This window comes from Symphalangus syndactylus, chromosome 3 (assembly GCF_028878055.3).
Source record: "Symphalangus syndactylus isolate Jambi chromosome 3, NHGRI_mSymSyn1-v2.1_pri, whole genome shotgun sequence".
Classification (NCBI taxonomy): Eukaryota; Metazoa; Chordata; class Mammalia; order Primates; family Hylobatidae; genus Symphalangus; species Symphalangus syndactylus.
The window spans coordinates 108,561,499-108,580,990 of record NC_072425.2 but is presented as its reverse complement, the minus strand read 5'-3'; the positions used below and the strand labels follow the sequence as shown (position 1 = coordinate 108,580,990).

At 36.6% G+C, this 19,492-nt stretch overlaps 1 protein-coding gene across 10 annotated transcripts in view; it reads left to right on the top strand.

Annotated features, from left to right (window-relative positions):
- The window catches only part of ANKIB1 (ankyrin repeat and IBR domain containing 1), a 164,810-nt gene extending 151,666 nt beyond the window's left edge, over positions 1–13,144 (top strand). For 7 of the 10 annotated variants that reach the window (XM_055272728.2, XM_055272720.2, XM_063636353.1 and 4 more), the window contains 6 exons: positions 1,412–1,557; positions 2,604–2,782; positions 3,670–3,721; positions 8,134–8,245; positions 9,489–9,625; positions 9,978–13,144. In XM_055272728.2, the coding sequence (XP_055128703.1) occupies positions 1,412–1,557; positions 2,604–2,782; positions 3,670–3,721; positions 8,134–8,245; positions 9,489–9,625; positions 9,978–10,715 (1,364 nt within the window). In that variant the 3' untranslated portion in view covers positions 10,716–13,144. The remainder of the gene's footprint in view (positions 1–1,411; positions 1,558–2,603; positions 2,783–3,669; positions 3,722–8,133; positions 8,246–9,488; positions 9,626–9,977) is intronic. The other 3 variants (XM_063636355.1, XM_055272726.2, XM_055272727.2) reach the window with 2 other exon arrangements.
- The last annotated feature ends 6,348 nt before the right edge of the window (positions 13,145–19,492 follow it).

Below are 19,492 nucleotides of genomic sequence, written 5' to 3'. Positions count from 1 at the left end.
ATTATAAGTTAGAATATTCCAAAATATGGATTGAGTATTGACAGCATCATTAGAATATAATAACCCACAATGACCACACAGAGTGCAGGTTCCGGTATGTTTGTTTTAAAAAGTCACCTTTTAAAAATAATAGCTTACATATGCAAAGTACATTTTAAGGTGAAAAATGTGATGTTTTACTTGGGTTGCTCCGGTTTATCAAAATAATGAATATTAAAATCCTTTTTATTAGGATAATTCCCTAGTCAAGACAATAACATAAGTTAAATGGAGTGGGGGAGAATATGTCAATAGCAGTATAGCCTGCTTGTTAATTATTAGTTCTTAGACTTCATTAATGATATAACTATATTAGGTAATATCAGACTCTTGAAGTATTGTCCACAGTATAAATTGAGAGGAAAAAATTCCTCACAAGTCGTACAGCTCTTCAGCAGGGATTTTTGTCTGGTCACTAATACATCCCTAGTGCTTCCAGCTGTGCCTGACCCTTAACAACATTCAATATTTGTAGATGTGAATTATTGCTTCTATTCAACATTCTGGAGGTTCCAGGCAGCATAATAAATTAGGGGAAAAAAACGAAAAGGTACAGTAATTGGAAAGGAAGAAGCAAAACTTCACACATTTCTCACATAAGTCAGAAATCTCAGGGTAGTCTGTCAGTTTGTGTACACACACTGAATTTCTTTCTACAGGTATCCAAAATAATCTGAGTTTCTACAGTATTTGCAAAGTTAGATTCTCATGCTTAAGTTCTGTTTTTTTTCTTTTTTTTTTTTTTTTGGCAGTTAAGCGAAAACCTAGACTGTTATAATGATATTCTTAGAACAAAGAGTCAGATATTAAGGCAATTTCATCTTCCATCTTCCTCATTCTTCCTCCCCTTCTTTCTTTCTTTGGAGTTTTTTATTAACTAGGATTAGTTATCTAGTTGTTTGCCAGAATGTTGTATCTTTTTCCTTACAGTATTGGTTTTGCATTATTAGGCTGTTTTTATAAGCAACTTAGAAAAGGCATTTGGTCTCATTCTTAAGCAGGGAAATTCTGCTAGGGATAATCTGAAAAAGTAAAGCCTAGAACCTTTTGGTTGACCTAAAGCTAGATTTGCTTACCAATGGAGTGAGACCAGAATCCAAGATGAGTATATGCATTCCTTTATGACTACCATCAGTGTTCCTGGGCTGCTGGAGCATATGCTTCTTTTATAAACACATACATGTCACACATGAGTATTTTATGTAGGTTTTTTGTTTGGTTCAAATAGGTATTTTCATACAGTTACTTAAAACAGTTTTTGTCCTAATGATCCTTCTTTTTCCTTTTTTGAGAAAAAAAAATCATTGTTTAATTAATATTATAAATGGCATGTTTGCAAAAACAAATTCGCTGTGCCTCAATTACTTTTTAGCTGAAGGAGGCTGTCCAGATACCACTTTCATTGAAGATGCAGTTCATGTGCTCTTAAAAACTCGGCGCATTCTCAAGTGTTCTTATCCATATGGATTTTTCTTGGAACCTAAAAGCACAAAGAAAGAAATTTTTGAACTCATGCAGGTAAGATATTTTTTAATTACATTTAAATGGCAGCAGTTATTATGAAATACAGAGTTTTTCATTTTTCAAACCACTTGTTTTATTTAATGTGGACATGATTAATAAAACAATTTTCTTTGCATTTTTTAAATGGTTTTTAAATAAAGGAAAAGTTACCAGTAATAAATTGAAATTTTCTTTCTGTTTAAATTTGTCACTCTGCAGGTCTAAATGAGTTATGAGTGATGCAAACATTTCCTATAGCATTTATGTCTTTGTTTTAAACTGGTTGAAGTTTGAAATCAGGCATATTGCTGATTATATAATTAAGAATTTTATCATCAAAGATGAAACAACCCACATTACCTATAAGATGAGAAAGTTGCTGTTTACCAGTTTATTTTTGAAATACAACTGAAAAAGTTACAGTATTTAAAAAACAAAAACACCTAAACCAATTGGCATCACTATAGCTAAATAACTTCATTGTACATTTCTTTTCTTTTGAAGCCACTAAACTTTCTCCTGTTACAGTTTTCATGTCATCCCTTGAACTGTCCTCTGCTAATTTATATCCTACATTTCCATCAAGGATCAGTATCATTTTCTCTATAAACCCTTCCAGACTTGACCCCAACCACTGTTGTCTTGCCTTAATTCAAATTCCTTCAGCACTTTTATATAGTCTGCACTATGGCATCATGCATTTGCTTGTATGGTACATTGAAATGTATTAGTTTTTTTCACATAGACAAATTATAAATTCCTTGTAAACAGCTGCTATACTCACTACTTCTTTGTAATCTATACCAATTTCATTTCTATAAATGCCTATCAAATGAGCGTTTTTAAAAAATTTCACGATTTTATATACAGTCCTTTCTCTTTCATAATCTAGAAAACATGTACAAAATAGAAAACACATTACATAGGAAGTTATTTCAAAATTTTAACTAGTTTCTTACTTCAAAAGAGTTAGATTTAACTGAGAAACCACATAGACTCTGGCTTTGCTGTTGATTAACCTATGAAGCCTGTGATCTTTTTTTTTTCTCTGCTTGCTATAGACAGACCTAGAAATGGTCACTGAAGACCTTGCCCAGAAAGTCAATAGGCCTTACCTTCGCACACCCCGCCACAAGATCATCAAAGCAGCATGCCTTGTACAGCAGAAGAGGCAAGAATTCCTGGCATCTGTGGCTCGGGGAGTAGCTCCTGCAGACTCACCAGAAGCTCCAAGGCGCAGGTAAAAAGGATGTACACTGTGGAAATCATCCTAGCTCCAGCCACAAATGCCAGCAGTTTTATTTTTTATCCAACTAGGGTTCATATTCCTGGAAATTATTTACACCTAAAATATGGATAGCTCATAAAAGTATGTTAACTTTTTTTGGTGATTTTTTTTTTCCTCCATGCTATTTCTGTTTTTCTTGTTATTTTTTGTTTATTTATCATTGTGTAGCTCCTTAGACTAAATTAACCTAGGTTAATTTCACATTTCAGGTGAACTCATAAATAAGAGTATTCTAATGTATCATTTCAAATATGTAATATATATAGTGATTTGATAGTTATAAACATCTTACAATGTAGAATTTGGAAACTTTGCCAGCCTGTTATGGTCATATTTGTATTTTTGTATTAAGTTGTGAAGGAAAGAGAAATTTGATATTTGTAGTTACTTAAGTGATAAACTCATCCACTAAAGATCAGTTGAGTTGTGGTTGTTTTACGTACTCATACTACTTCTGTAAATTGAAGCATACTTTCCTATTTGTAATAACTATAAGCATTAAACATTCCTTTAGCACTATTTTACATAAATTCCTTTGATCCTATTTTTACATAATATTTATGAGTAAATACTTGTAAAATTAAAATAGAAGCAGTTATAAAATACTTTGTTATAACATGGTAATTTTTATTTTTTGATCATTTTACACAAACATAAAAACTTAGAATTTGGAAGAAATAATGAAATTATCATTTTAATTCCGTTTTAATAGTTGATCTACTTTAGTTAAGCAAGTTCCAACAGAGGAATTCAAAGTAATGTTCAAAGGGCAAGGATCTGATTGTATATCCTTTGTAGTATTGATATTAAATCAAATGGTATGTCTAATTTCTTTGTAGCTTTGCTGGTGGAACATGGGATTGGGAATATTTAGGATTTGCATCACCAGAGGTAATTGTTTTATGGGGTTTTTGTTTCTGTATTTTTTCTTAGTGCAGTCGTGCTTGCATTTGCATCCTTATCTATTCTAAATCCTACTGAGATTATCAGTAGTGCTGTCTCTTTCTTTTGTAACAAAAATGCCTTGACAGAGCCTACATTTAGCTATTTATGTAGTATTGATATATCATCACATTGTTAAATGCATTACTCTTTTATTGTTTTTAATTACTGAATAGTCAGAATTAAGGCAAATTTACAATATACATTTTTGGAAAATATCTTCTAATTTGTTAATAGACAATTTATTAGAAATGCATTTCTAGTCATAATATTGTTTTAGTCTGAAACTATTAAAAATATAAAAGAACAATCCATTTTTTAAGGTTAATGCAACAACCTGAGGGAACTGATTTATAATCAGTTGCTAAAGTGGAAAACTTGACTTTAATAATGTATATGCAGAAAGAAATGCTTTGCTTAGTTGCTTTCTGCTTATCCTTAAGACTTTCACACTCTTCTTGTTTTTTTTGTTATCATTATTAATATACCGTTTTAAAATACAGAAGGTCTAAATTACTAACACTACAGATAGCAGTTGTGGCAAATAAAAATAAGACAGAGTGAAACTCTTAATCACATAGCTGTTTTCCGAGATTTAAATTGCCACTGTTGAGTCTGATTTTAAAATGGTTTTAGCAGTTCTCTCTACTTCTCTCTTTCTATCCTTGCTCTTTATTAAACAGTATTTGATGCCTATAATATGATAACCCTTCAACTTAATTTTTGGAAGGGTACAGAACAAATGAGGAAATCTTCGTTTGTAATGTATAACCCATTTGTTACCTGCAACTGAAAGACAATGAAATTGGTTATTATCCAGGCATGACTGTGGCTTATTTAAATCGGATACTTTCTCTTTTCAGCTGCTGAAGATACTTGCAATCACCTGTGGCTTTTGTATTGGTAGATACATCCAAGAAAATATTGACTTGAAAAAAATTGTGCTTGGAGCCCTGATCTGGACATTTTAAATTCACTTAAATTGTTTTAAAAATTGTGATATATTAATGAAATTTTTAATTTTAAAACTAATTATGAACCTTTATCTGATCCTGTATTTATTATTTCAATGTTATAATACATTTACAACTTTGGGGATATTGTGGAAAACTTCTACCTAAAAGGAAGAATAAGCAAACTGAAATTATAAAAGAAAAAAAAAAATACTAATGATTTCCGTGTTTTAAGGTAGAAACACAATTTAGCAAAAATAAATAAAACCTTCGTCAGTGTATTTACAAGCATGTATGTGTATCATCTTGCAGCTTCTGGCTCTGACAGAAACTTTAGGAATCCTGAAATATTTGTCCTTGAATATTGAGGGCCTACTAATATGACTGTCACTTTGTTTTTTATGAATTGATGATTTTTTAGAAATTACTTACTTTTAGTTTTCTTTAGTCTTTGACACATTGAAATACTAGGCTTTTGGCCGGGCGCGGTGGCTCACGCTTGTAATCCCAGCACTTTGGGAGGCCGAGGCGGGCGGATCACGAGGTCAGGAGATCGAGACCACGGTGAAACCCCGTCTCTACTAAAAGTATAAAAAAAATTAGCCGGGCGTGGTGGCAGGCGCCTGTAGTCCCAGCTACTCGGAGAGGCTGAGGCAGGAGAATGGCGTGAACCTGGGAGGCGGAGCTTGCAGTGAGCCGAGATCGCGCCACTGCACTCCAGCCTGGGCGACAGAGCGAGACTCCGTCTCAAAAAAAAAAAAAAAAAAAAAAAAAAAAAAAAAAAAAAAAAAAAAAGAAATACTAGGCTTTTACATAAATCTTATTGCAGATATAAAGAATTACTACACATTGTGAGACTTTCAAATTCTGCATGTGTATGACTATCGAGTAACTGCCAAAGTTATATTTTTGAAAAATAGCTCTTTGCCTTAATAGTGAGGGAGAAAACAAGGTTACCAACTCCAGTAGACTTAGATTGAATTTATATTTTTTTCATTGAAGTTAATTTCATCTTACTCTCTTCAATTTAAATTGAGTCTGGCAAGCATAAAGATTTGTTTTATGCTACTTTAAAGGCAATGGAGGTCAGTGGAAATAGCATAAAGTCTGAGGAACACCTGAATTCAACTTTTAAGTGTAACTTACTAGATCCTAGGCTATGTTCTTTCTTAATTTCTCATCTTTACAATATGGATGCTGATACCCCATATAAGTTCTAGAAGGATTAAAGCATCTCATTTAGCCACTGACAAAATTGTTGCAATTATTACTTAAAGCAGCTCCTTATAGCTTTTCCCTCAGTAAATCCTAGAACTTTTTAGTCTTTTCTGTATCCTTAACATTCTCAAACCATTTGGAGTATACTGACTAAACCCTTTTAATATACATTCTTGAAGATCTTAGGAATCCTTGGAAATTTTCAGATAAATTTTATGAGAACAATATATTTAAGCCTGTTGCATCATGAGAGAATGCCGTCTGAGAGTTTTCTGTCAGACGATTAGATATACAAGTTTCCTTTGCAGTTGCTTTTAAATGGTTTCATTGTCTTAAATTGGAAATATGTATAGTCTATGGTCAGTAATAGTTTAATTCATAACTTTGTACCATTATCAGGTTTACAAAGTAAGCAAATTATCCCTAATATAAACCTTGAATTGAGATAAAATTTTCACACCATCTTTGTCTAAGAAATCTAGTTGGTGTTCCTCACTGGTCTGTTGAGCCTTGATGACACTTAAGTCATCAGTTTGAGATCATGGGCCTCTAGGAAAAGAGGAAATGATGTCCCACCTCAGCAAGGCATTTTAAAGAACCAGTATAAACCCTCAGGGCACTTGGAGTATCGTTCATTTATTAGTTTCTAACCTAACGAACAGGATGCCTCCCACTTCTTAAGAGTCCAACTGCTTATATAAATAAAGGAGTTTAAATAAATGTCACCAGAGTGGTATGATGTGAAAGTTTTATTTGTGATCCAAAATTTGTCTTCACCTACTCCTAGTACTTTCACAATATAAGCATATTGAATATTCTAGGGTAACCAGGATAATCATAAAGTTGAGTATCTTAGTGTTTATCATGGAAAGACACCATAATGATTCTCTAAATTAGCCGTTTTATGTTGGTATCATGTACCCTGGCCTCCTCTCTTCTCTTTCCTTCTCTTTTATTCTCTTCTCTTCTGTCACATTTATACCCAGATAATAGCAGATGGTCCCAGGTTGTACCCTCTGGTGATAACAAACTCACTTTAAACATTGTCACAAATGTAGAATAGACTGAGGATATCTGCCTAAGTCTGTGTTCATCCTATATGCTAAATAGAAAACATTTCCCCTGCTTGTGTTGTAAATAGCACCACATATTGGCTTATATAGAAAAGAAGCTAAATAATCATCTTATTTTAAAGCTAACCTAACATTTGTCTTTTAATCTAAGTCATTTGATTTGTGAATATGGTATGCAGTAGTCCCAAAGAATAGAAAACCCAACAGTCTGGCAAGTACTTAACAGTGTGTTCTTTTTTACTGTTGTTCCTTTTTTTCTTTTTCTGCTACATATATCCCAGTCAATTTTTTTTTTTTTTTTTTTTTTGAGATGTAGTCTTGCTCTTGTTGCCCAGGCTGGAGTGCAGTGGCACAATCTTGGATCACTGCACCCTCCACCTCCTGGGTTCAAGTGATTCTCCTGCCTCAGCCTCTCGAGTAGCTGGGATTACAGGTGCCACCACCACGCCTGGCTAATTTTTTGTTTTTTTAGTAGAGACAGGGTTTCACCATGTTGGCCAGGCTGGTCTCAAATTCCTGACCTCAGGGGATCTGCCTGCTTCAGCCTCCCAAAGTACTGGGATTACAGGCGTGAGCCACCGCACCCGCCCCCAGTCACGTTTTTAAAACCACTTTCATATCCAGGTGCAATGACTCACACCTGTAATCCCAGCTACTTAGGAGGCCGAGCAGTAGGGATTGCTTGAGGCCAGGAGTTCAAGACCAGCCTAAGCAACATAGCAAGAGTCTTGACTCTAAAAATAAGCAAATAAAAAATAAAAAACCTCCCTTCAAGGAAAGCCTTACTTAAATTAGTAATATGATTGTAGTATTAATTAGATAACAAGATCCTTGAAATCATCAGGCATATGAAATAGGGCTGTTCTAATGTAGCCCTGGGGCTTGCAAGTATTCCTAATTTATCTAGGCAATTGTAATGACTGTTGAAAACTTTCTTTTTCCATTTTACCTTTTGTGTTTCCTTGGCATGGCAAAACCTGATGTTTCAGCCAAGTGATTTTATAAGATGTGTATAAAATCACAAACTTTTTCCCCTGGAAAAAAGTGTGTACTTTGTTTTATTTGCATTTTAAAAATTGCATGCTCTCTTGTATTTTATAACCTTTGGTTTATGCAGGAATATGCTGAATTTCAGTATCGGAGGAGGCACAGACAACGTCGTCGAGGAGACGTTCACAGTCTACTCAGTAATCCTCCAGACCCTGATGAGCCAAGTGAAAGCACTTTAGGTAAGTCCTTGGGTTGAGTATGGTTTAATCTCATAGCTCTCCTGAATTTATCCTTCAAACTGGCTGATGTAAATGTTTGTGAACGAGTTTGTCATTTAGATATACAATAAATATGCAGATGTTTCTGTTGTGACAGGACACAGAAAATCAGAGGAGTTAGGAGCATGGTCTGTGGAGTCAGGCAAACTTGGATTCATGACCCCATCTCTGCTGCATATTAGCTGTGTAACTTAGTCAGATCACAGCCTCTCTAAGGTTGTTTCCATATTCTAAAGACATAATAATAATAGTGCCACCTTATAGGCTCATTGTGAGCATTAAATTAGATAATACATCTAAAACACTTAAGCATCTAGTGAAGCACTCAGTTAATTGTAGTATTGATTGATACTGTTTTTGTGTTCATGGAATATTTGTCTCCTAGCCTTAGTTGTCCTGTAGACATTTAAAAGAGAGAGAATTTCTGGCATTAGAGTTAAATTATTTTAGTTATTCAACTTTTAAATGTTAAATTATTAAGTGAAAATCTTCTGACTATAATGTCAGGATCAATGGGACTAAAGATTTGCTCTTCAGACTGTTGTAATTCCCAAATTATTTAATTTTAAGAAATCTAAAAATGAAAAACCTTTATTAGTTATTGCTTAACAAAAAAAGAGAAGTGGATAGTATCACTTGCATTTATGAATAGAACTATATAGACTGCAAGCAAAAATGTAAAAAAGTCAGCCAGGCACGGTGGCTCATGCCTGTCATCCCAGCACTTTGGGAGGCCAAGGTGTGCGGATCACGAGGTCAGGAGATGGAGACCATCCTGACCAACATGGTGAAACCCCATCTCTACTAAAAATGCAAAAATTAGCCAGGCATAGTGGCACACATCTGTAGTCCCAACCACTTGGGTGGCAGAGGCAGGAGAATCGCTTGAACCCAGGAGGCAGAGGTTGCAGTGAGCCAAGATTGCGCCACTGCACTCCAGCTAGGTCAACAAAGCAAGACTCCATCTCAAAAAAAAAAAAAAAGTAAAAAGTTATGGATTCGAAGTGATAATATCATATATATATTATTGTTCGTGGTAAGACAAATATGGGTGAGAAATCCCAGAAAGATTAAGTGAACACGTCAACACAGGTTTTCCCCAGCACTGAAAGAGAAATTGCCAATCTAAACAACCAGGTGTATGAAAAAAATAAATGTCTTATTTGTCACTAAATTGTCTTTGGTACCAATTGCTTTGAAACAGATATTCCAGAAGGTGGCAGCAGCAGCCGCAGGCCTGGCACATCCGTGGTAAGTTCTGCATCTATGAGTGTGCTGCACAGCTCTTCCCTGCGTGACTACACCCCTGCCAGTCGCTCTGAAAACCAGGACTCTCTTCAGGTAGCCTTTCTGAGCAGCCTCATTGCCTGTGCTTTTACTCTTTCTCTGTTGAGTGTGGTTTCCTGTTGTTACTTTCATTGCTTTCCTGTTTCTTCCTTCCATTCCAAAATCTTTGTTTTAAAGATGTGCTGCAGGAAAAGATATTCCTGTATTTTAGATTTATTTTAAGGTATGTTTTTTTTTCCTTTAGCGTGGGCATGGAGAAAAATACAAAATTTTAGTAGATAAAATAATTTTTCTGTATAAATAAAATTAATAATCTGTTGGTAAAGGAAGAATGGTAAACGTGATTGAGTTAAATCAGTTTTTCTTCAGTCAAATTTTAAAGTGGTTTTGCTTTCTGTTGCTTCAGGCTCTGAGTTCCCTGGATGAAGATGATCCCAATATACTTCTTGCGATACAGTTATCACTGCAAGAGTCTGGGCTGGCCCTCGATGAAGAAACTAGAGACTTCCTCAGTAATGAAGCATCCTCAGGTGCGATAGGCACTTCTTTACCTTCCAGGCTGGACTCTGTCCCCAGAAATACAGATAGCCCTCGGGCTGCATTGAGCAGCTCTGAGCTTTTGGAACTTGGTGACAGCCTCATGAGACTAGGAGCAGAGAGTGACCCATTTTCAACTGACACCCTGAGCTCACACCCTCTCAGTGAGGCAAGAAGTGATTTCTGTCCCTCATCTAGTGACCCTGACTCAGCTGGCCAGGACCCCAACATCAATGACAATCTTCTTGGCAACATCATGGCTTGGTTTCATGACATGAACCCTCAGAGTATTGCCCTGATTCCTCCAGCAACTACAGAAATCAGTGCAGATTCCCAGCTCCCCTGTATCAAAGATGGGTCAGAAGGTGTGAAGGATGTGGAACTGGTGCTGCCAGAAGATTCAATGTTTGAAGATGCCAGTGTCAGTGAAGGTAGAGGAACCCAGATAGAAGAAAATCCTTTGGAAGAAAATATTCTGGCTGGGGAAGCAGCATCTCAAGCTGGTGACAGTGGTAATGAGGCGGCCAACAGAGGAGATGGTTCAGATGTTTCAAGTCAAACACCTCAAACCTCAAGTGACTGGCTTGAACAAGTACATTTAGTGTGAACTACACACATCTGGGCTCTAAATGAATTACAGGTACAGATGGTATGCTAAGTGGAGTATGCTTGATAGAGACTTTGATTCACTTAATTCCAACTCAGTGATAAACCACTGACATTAGGGTTGAATACAGAGAAGTTCCCTTGAATGGTAGCTTCATTTTCTATTTTAACCTTACAGGGAATTTCCTTTGTACTTAATTGAGTAGCTTTTCCCCTTTTTGCTGACAAAAAGAAGAGCAAGAGAAAGAGAAACAAAAATGAAATAAATAAGTTGTATTCCACACTCTAAGAAAATGCAGTCCTCTATTTAGCCTAGGCTTGACAATACTTAAATTGAACATTTAAACTAAAGGCTTACTCCCTAATCTTTGGGTGGCTTTCCTTTAAAAAAAAAAAAAAAAAAAATTTCTTCATTCTAGAAATTTATTTTGGATAAATCCGATAACATATATGTCCTCAATCTCTTTGTGCTCTTCCATAACTTACTTCCTTTTTGTCTGAGCAATGTGAATTGAAGTCTCTTTAGTACCACATCTACCATAGTGTAATTAGTTTTAATTTTCACATGAATCAAAGGTTTCCTTTCATGTCTATTTACAGTCCAATTGTGCCAAACTCTGACTTGTGCGCTGACTAACAAGGCATTTAGGTGTGCAGCATCCTAGAGTGCTCCAGGGCAGTGTCAGCGTTCTCGGGAGTAAAAGGTGCCAGTTGGTAGCAATGATATTCCAGAATTAAATGGATTTTTGTTGCCATGGAGACTGCATTTATATAAATGTAGCCTGTAGCTTAAGTTAACTTAATGCTGCTGTTAAAAACAGTTTATTTTAATATTAAAATACAGTTGATTAGCAACAGCGGTGCTGTATTTTAAGAGACACTTTATTGGAAGTGCAATCATAGTTATTTGTTTTCACAATTTTACAGTGCATTCTAATTACTAATGGGTGCAATTACTTTTAATGGTGTTTTATAAAATAGAAAAAAAGTGGAGTTTTCATGAGTTATAGTAAATCCCATGATTATTAAGAAATTCAATAAAACATCCTGCGCAACATGTTACCGTGCCTTTGCCTAACCTAAATGGATAGTTGCCAGTTAAATAAGTGAGTAATTCAAATTTCAATGTCTTTTCTGAAGTAACTATGCTATGAATTGCAAAGACCTCCATAAAACCACCCATGGCCTTGCTTTTACACTAAATATAACAACTAAATGTTCAATCAGTTTGTTTGCCTAACTAGCAAATGCTGACATGTGTTTGTTCTACTGCGCAATACTCATTTGCTGTGTAATTACTGTTTAGTGTTGAAAAAAATCAACTTCCTAGTTATCAGTGTCTTACTGTGAAGAAAATACTGGTCTTAGTTGTAATTAAGATACAATGGTACAGTGTGTAATTAAAACTAGAGTAAACTGTTGGAATGGCTGTTTTACTTAAATATTATCAAAACTAGCATAACATAAGCAAAATAGATAAGTACAACACTCCATTTAGTGTTTTGCCGGATTGTTACCAGAAATCTACAGATACCAAACTTTCAGTTCTGAGTTTGTACAGGCAAGTCCTGGGCTGGATAAAAAGTTATATTAATATTGTTATCCACAAGAGATGTGATTATAGATTTTGATTGCTTTTTTTTCCCAAACCCTGCTTTTGAAATATCCTTGTACTTAAAATTCATATTGCTAGGACACTGTATTAGAATATTTAATATTCCCCAGATCCTCTTAGGATAAACTGTGGGAATCCTCCTATGCCATGGATATCAAAGGTCCACATTGGTTTTTATTTCTCCAGTGATCAGAAACATTGATATCAATCCCTATTAAATTAGTGGGGGGAATATTAACTTTATCTACAGTGTATTACTGTATATTAAACTGAAATAGTCCATTAAAGGATTTTTTTACAAATTTATTTTGGATTAAAAATATCAGCACCAATAAGTTTTTAGACCAAGTTGTAATTTTTCCAATGTAGAGTCTTTGCATCACATTGAGGCATCTTGCACAGCTGCAGTTAAGGTAAGAAAGAATGCTCTGTGTGAAGATAGTGTACACAATGGGTTCTGGTTTCCTTGCACCTTGTGCAGTATCCTTTATTTCTGTGCTGTTCTCTCCTGAGCATGAAAAATGATCATTATCCAATTTGTATTACCTTGGTACATATTTTAAAAACAACACAGTCATTGACTTTACAATTCAGTAATGAAGTTTGGCAAAGCCTATTTTGTAAACAAGTTAATTTTATAATGTAAAAAAAAAAGTTAATCTAACCTTGACTTGTTATTTGCACTTTCATAGTCTATACTTGATACATTCCCACTTTATATACAGTAGGATTCTACAAACGTGTAGATGTTTGGCCAAATGAATGCTGTTAATAATATGTAAAATTCTTTGATTAAACATTTATTACTTAAACTACTTCCATTTTGTCTCATTACATTGTAGATTTTGTTTTAACCAAGTCAGAAAGCTGATTTTCTTCAAATTAAATCCCTCCAATGTGATGGGATCAATTTGGTTCTTACATGTAATTGATTAGTGCCTAATATTTTTACACTAGCCACTTACTGAGCATTTTATATCCCAATTATAAATACGAAAACACTGCATGACAATGTGTTAAAACATTATGACATCAGTGCTCATTTTATTGACATCACTGTAGCTTTCAGGAGAAAAATGTTATTTTTTCTTGAACTCTAATAGAAATACATAGAAAAATAACTCTAAGATATGTTTTGTGAAATTGCTTAGGAAAGAAAAAAATTTTATGCCATATGAATAAAAATGCCTGCTTCTTTTTCACTTTATTATTGTGCCCCTTATGAGTTACCAAAATAACCCATGACATTTGACCTTGCCCCAGCTGGTGCTTCATGGGGTCTGCTGGTGATAATCATTTAAAGTGGTGTCATTTTATTTATGCCTTTCATTGTGTGGATCTGAAGCTTAACTACCAATGTTCATAGGCTGAATTATTCCTTAATTGTTGTTCATTACAGCCACTGATCTCATTTTTTATCTCCTTTGAGTCCTCAAATATTTATCATTTACATGTTATGAATTAAAATCTGGAATTTATTAAAGTTTGATCATAATTTAAAAGCAGTGATAGTATATCTCTGAAGAGTAAAACCTTGGAATCTAAATATTAAGTGATAATACAAACTTCGGGGGTGTTTTAAGTCTGAAATAACTCCAAAGGAAAAAATTTTTCATGCAGTCAGCTCTTGGACTGAGTAGTAGTTTTTTTTTTGTTTTCTTTGTTTTTTCTTCTGAGACAGGATCTTACTCTGTCACCCAGGCTGGAGTGCAGTAATGTGATCATAGCTCACTGCAGCCTCAACCTCCCGGGCTCAGGTGATTCTCCTACCTCAGCCTCCCAAGTAGCTGGGACTACAGGCACATGCCACCACGCCTGGCTAATTTTTGTATTTTTTGTAGAGACGGGGTTTCACCATGTTGCCCAGGCTAGTCTTGAACTCCTGGGCTTAAGAAATTTGCCCTCCTGGGCCTCCCAAAGTGCTGGGATTACAGGTGAGAGCCACTGTGCCTGGCCCAGAAGTTGTTTCATCTCAGCATTGTGCTACAGATATAATTACTGGTTCTTCTCCTTGGCAACATTATATTGTCTTGTCAGTTGTTACAACCTTCTCACCAGAATGAAAGATTTCTTTCTAGAAAGATAGAAGAGGCTCCTTCTAGACTGTATTATGTGACAGTCCTTTAGGAACTGGCAGTAGACTTAGTTCTTAAAGATGAATCAGAAAAGTTTCCTTTAGACCTCAGTTCCACTTAGGACTCACAGGTAGCTGACAGACTTAGCGGTGGCCAAACTTCTGAAGGAATTATTCTTCTTCACTCTTTGAAACTGCAATTTGATAATATTCTTGATCAAGCTGTCTTCATGTCTTAGCCAGCTGTCCCATTAAATATTTATTGCATAAGTGCCTAGCCTGTGTGAGCCATCAGTACACAACAGATTGAGACAAACACATGAGAGTGAACAAAACCAAAGCACAAAAAGGATAATTGTTGGAGGATACAGTCAGGCCTCTTATCTTACTAGGTGTGCCAAGACTGCAAGGCCCTGTTGGCAATTTTGCCTGAGCCGTCTCAGGATTTATGTAACTAGTAACTTGAGGTCAAGGAGTAGGCTTAACTGCTTAAGAAGTGGATTCCTCACACCCAGTGTTCAGCTGAACTATAACATGAACCCCACCGTGTGCTTGTTGTCCATCCAGGCCCTTTGCATTGCCCCCGTGAAACTGGAGACAAGGGGAACTGATGCGAATATGCTGAGGTTCATTTTGAGTGCTGTGCCATGAGTGATAAAGTCCTTTGCCTCTGACTCAAGAGTCGCATGTCTTCTGTCAGCATTCTTGAGATTGTAACAGGCTAACTTACTCGTTTGTCAGTAGGGTAAAGTGAAATCCTGGAACTGAGAGTTTTGGCAACAAGGATGGGATGCTGACAAAGACATGATATTCTGATAAAGGAACCATGGGCCAGGTTCTGGAATGTAAGACTCCCTGAGATCTGGTAGTGAATGCTCTAACCCTAATGATGGATATAGGGCGGAGATTAAGGGTTCCCACTGTCCTACCTATTCATGAACAGGAGACAATGTTTAGAGGCTTAGCAACAAGAGGTGGGATTGAAACAAACAGCGCAAATGGTGCTTTGTTACTCCTGCAGGCAGGCAGAGGAAGGGATGTTTTCAAGGTAAGGAGTCAGCAACTCCTGTTACAATGTAAAATAATTGGTGTTATCAATAAGAACCTTACTGTTCGATTGAGAGCCTTGGGTAGACTGCAAACAGAAGGTTATTTGAGCTGCAAGCAGTTGCAAGGCTGTTCAAATGCTGAAGTGAATGCAATGCCATGCCTAAAAGTGCAGAGCAGGCCACAGCCGATTCAGCCAGTAATGAGGGCAAGGTGCTGGGTGCAGGAGTGAGAGAAGGTGCTGAAGACTTCCGGGTAAAATGTGGTGGTGTGCATGGGAGAAAATAGAAGCCCGGGGCCCCAGTTCTTTCTGGATGCTGTAGGGCTCACCACTGCCACAGGAGAGGTAGTTGTCGGTGTTCAGGCACTGATCCTGGAGCAAGAGGCTAAAGGAGAAAAAAGGCTGAAAATTTTGTTCCCCACGGACAGCCTCTTTTGCAAACCTCCTGGTTAGGGGATAATGTGACCGGGCACTCATTTGCCACATGTAGCCCCTGGCTTGCACACATTTTCGACTCGTCGGTCTGTGGTCTGTGTTCCTGTGGTGGAAAAGGCTTTTTAGCATGTTCTGTGGTGAGGAAGGGAAGCTAATAGGGTCTTGTGGGTGGAGCCTTTTGGGTGATTCAATGTAATGTGGCTTCTATATCTAAATGTACAGTGGAATTGATGTGCTGTATGCCCACACTTACCTGTCTGATGATTGTCAGTGGGATTCTCCCTTTCAAGGGCTCCCACATGTACAGAGGTAATAATGGGCTGTGTAAATTGCTCCCCAACGTATCTCTGACCCCTCCTAGGTGGTCCTCCAGACACAATTCAGAATCCCAGGAGGAGAAAGGGAAATTGCTGACTGACTTAATTGCACTCAGAGCACTCAGGCCTTTTCCAACCCAGTGTGGCCACCCACCTGACCCAACCACCAAACAGCATCCACTTTGAAAAACAGGCAGCTATTAATGTGCATCTCTCGAAACTGAATACCTAACCCATGGAAACCTTGGGACTTCCTGGTCTGACATCTCGACTTTAGGGTGGGTCAATTCTTAATTGGAGAATTAACCAGATGGAAAGGCTCCAACAGGCCTTGCTAGTCACACAGAAGTGATAGATTTGAGAGGGCAGTAGCCTGGCCCTAGCAGTATCTCAATTTTACTTGAAAAATTATAGCTGTGCCTTTGGGGGAAATTTTGTGCCCACCTTAACTGCCCATAGCACAGCCACAAGCTGATATCAGAATGGCTGGACTTAGTTCAATTGCAACAATTTGTGCCAAATCTCAGTGATATTTTTTGTAGCTATGGATAATTCTAAAATGTATATGGAAAGGCAAAAGAACTAGAGTAGCTAAAACAATTTTGAAAAAGAAAACTAAAATGAGAAGAACCATGCTACCCTTTTTCAAGACAGTGCAATACTGGTGAATGGATAAACACATAGATCAATAGAATAGAACAGAGAACCAGAAATAGCCTCACACTAATATTGTCAACTGGTTTTAACAAAGGCGCAAAAGGAGAAAGGATAGTATTTTCAACAAATGGCACCGGAACAATTGGTATGATATAAGGCAGGCAAAACTTAAGAACCTCTACTTAAAACTCACACTTTATATATAAAGTCGATCATAGATTTCAATGTAAAATATGAAACTTCTAGAAAAGAACATAAAGTCTTCTAAGATCTAGGCTAAGCAAAGAATTTTTAGACTTGACACCAAAAGCATGATCCATAAAAGAAAAAAATGGTAAACTGGACTTCATCAAAATGTAAAACTTTTGCTCTACAAAAGATCTGATAAAGAAGATGAAAAGACAAACCCAGAAGAAAATATTTGCAAACCACATGTCTGACAACTCATAGAATGTATAAGGAAGTCTCAAAACTAAACAGCAAAAAGACAATCCAATGTAAAATGGACAAAAGAGATGAAGAAAAATTTCACCAAAGAAGATAAATAACACATAGAATTTGCTCAACATCACTGTCCATCTGGGAAATGCAAATTAAGATCACACTAAGACACTACACACCTATCAGAATGGCTAAAATAAATATTAGTGTCAACACCAAATGCTGGTAAGGATGTGGAGAAATGAATATTCATACATTGCTGATGGGAATATAAAATGGTACAACCATCCTGGAAAATAATTTGGTAGTTTCTTTAAAAACTTAAGCATATACTTATCATATGACCCAACACTTGTTGCACTTCTGGGCATTTGTCACAGAGAAATGAAAACTTACCTCCACACAAAAACCTGTACACATTTGTTCATAGCAACTATCTGTAATAGCCAAACCTGAAATCCACCAAAATATCATCTCATAGTTGGCTAACAATGGTACATCTATGCAGTGGAATACTACTCAGCAATAAAAAAGGAACAAACTATTGATTCAACCACCTGGATGGATCTCAAGGGCCTTATGCTGAGTAAAAAGAGGCAGTCTGAAATATATCACGTGCTATATTCCACTTATATAACATTATTGAAATGACAAAATAATAAGAGTTGGAAGCAAATTAGTGTTGGCCAGGGGTTAGGGATGGTGGGGGGGGCAGGGATGTGTATGTGTGACTATGAAGGAGTGACACAAGGGACATCTTTGTGATGATGGCATAGTGTGTATTGGTGGTGGCTACGTGAATCTACATGTGATAAAATCATATAGAAATATACATAGACATTTACCAATGTCAGTTTCCTGGTTTTGATATTGCACATTATGTGAAAGGTACTCATTGGAGGAAACTGAGTAAAGCATACACAGGGCCTCTCTATAATAGCAACTTCCTACGAACCTGTTTGAATTATTGAATTATTTCTATTCAATTACTGAATTATTTTAAGATTTAAAAAAACAACAGATGGCAGCCCAAAGTTGGCAAATAGGTTATGGTTTGCTGACCCCTGCTTTAGAGCAACAATTCAATAAGTCAAATGTTATCTTAGTGCATTATGAGCTGTCAATATTACTACAACTTGGGAGCCATTGAAGATATCTTTAACAACTAATTCATTTGTTTCAGAAACTTGGATTAAGCAAATATACTTAATCCAAGTATCTTTGGATTAAGGTACTACCAATGTTGGTAAGAAACTACTAACATTCATTCTTGACAGTAATGTCTAATATATTCCACAACATTTTAGCCACTGACGTTATTTGAGCCTGTGAGTGCCAAGTGGCATACTGATTTTTTTTTTTTTTTTTTTTTTTTTTTTTTGAGACGGAGTCTCGCTCTGTCGCCCAGGCTGGAGTGCAGTGGCGCAATCTCGGCTCACTGCAAGCTCCGCCTCCCGGGTTCACGCCATTCTCCTGCCTCAGCCTCTCTGAGTAGCTGGGACTACAGGCGCCCGCCACCACGCCCGGCTAATTTTTTTGTATTTTTTAGTAGAGACGGGGTTTCACCGTGGTCTCGATCTCCTGACCTCGTGATCCGCCCGCCTCGGCCTCCCAAAGTGCTGGGATTACAAGCGTGAGTCACCGCGCCCGGCCGGCATACTGATTTTTAAAAGAACATGGCTAACTGCACTAGTCTTTAACATGAGTAGTTTCAACGAGGTCCATTTGTGTACACATAGATGTGCTCATCCAACTATGCCTAGAGCTAGATAAGGGAATAGTCATTTGGAATAATACAAAGAATAACAATTAAAAGTAAATTCTGGGTAGTCCCTACATTTGTGTGCATTATAGAAAGTGTAGCCAAAAGCCAGAAAAGTGGATTCCCCTCTCTCTTTTCATGGCCAGTAATCCGTCATTACCCTTTTATGTTTATCTTGGGTTGACTTATAAATGTACTACCCATTGTTGGATTTGGGGCCACTCCTGACAGATTTTCAAATTCTTGGCTCTCTTTTCAAACAAAACTTATAATATTGAGAACAAATCAATCTACTCCTTGGATAGACTGACCCTAAGAGGTGTATTTTGCTCAGAGCCTTTACTAAATGCAGAAGTCAAAATGTTGTCATAGAAGTGTAAGGACTTTTAATCATCACCACTATGTAATGGCATGTACAATAAGCTCACA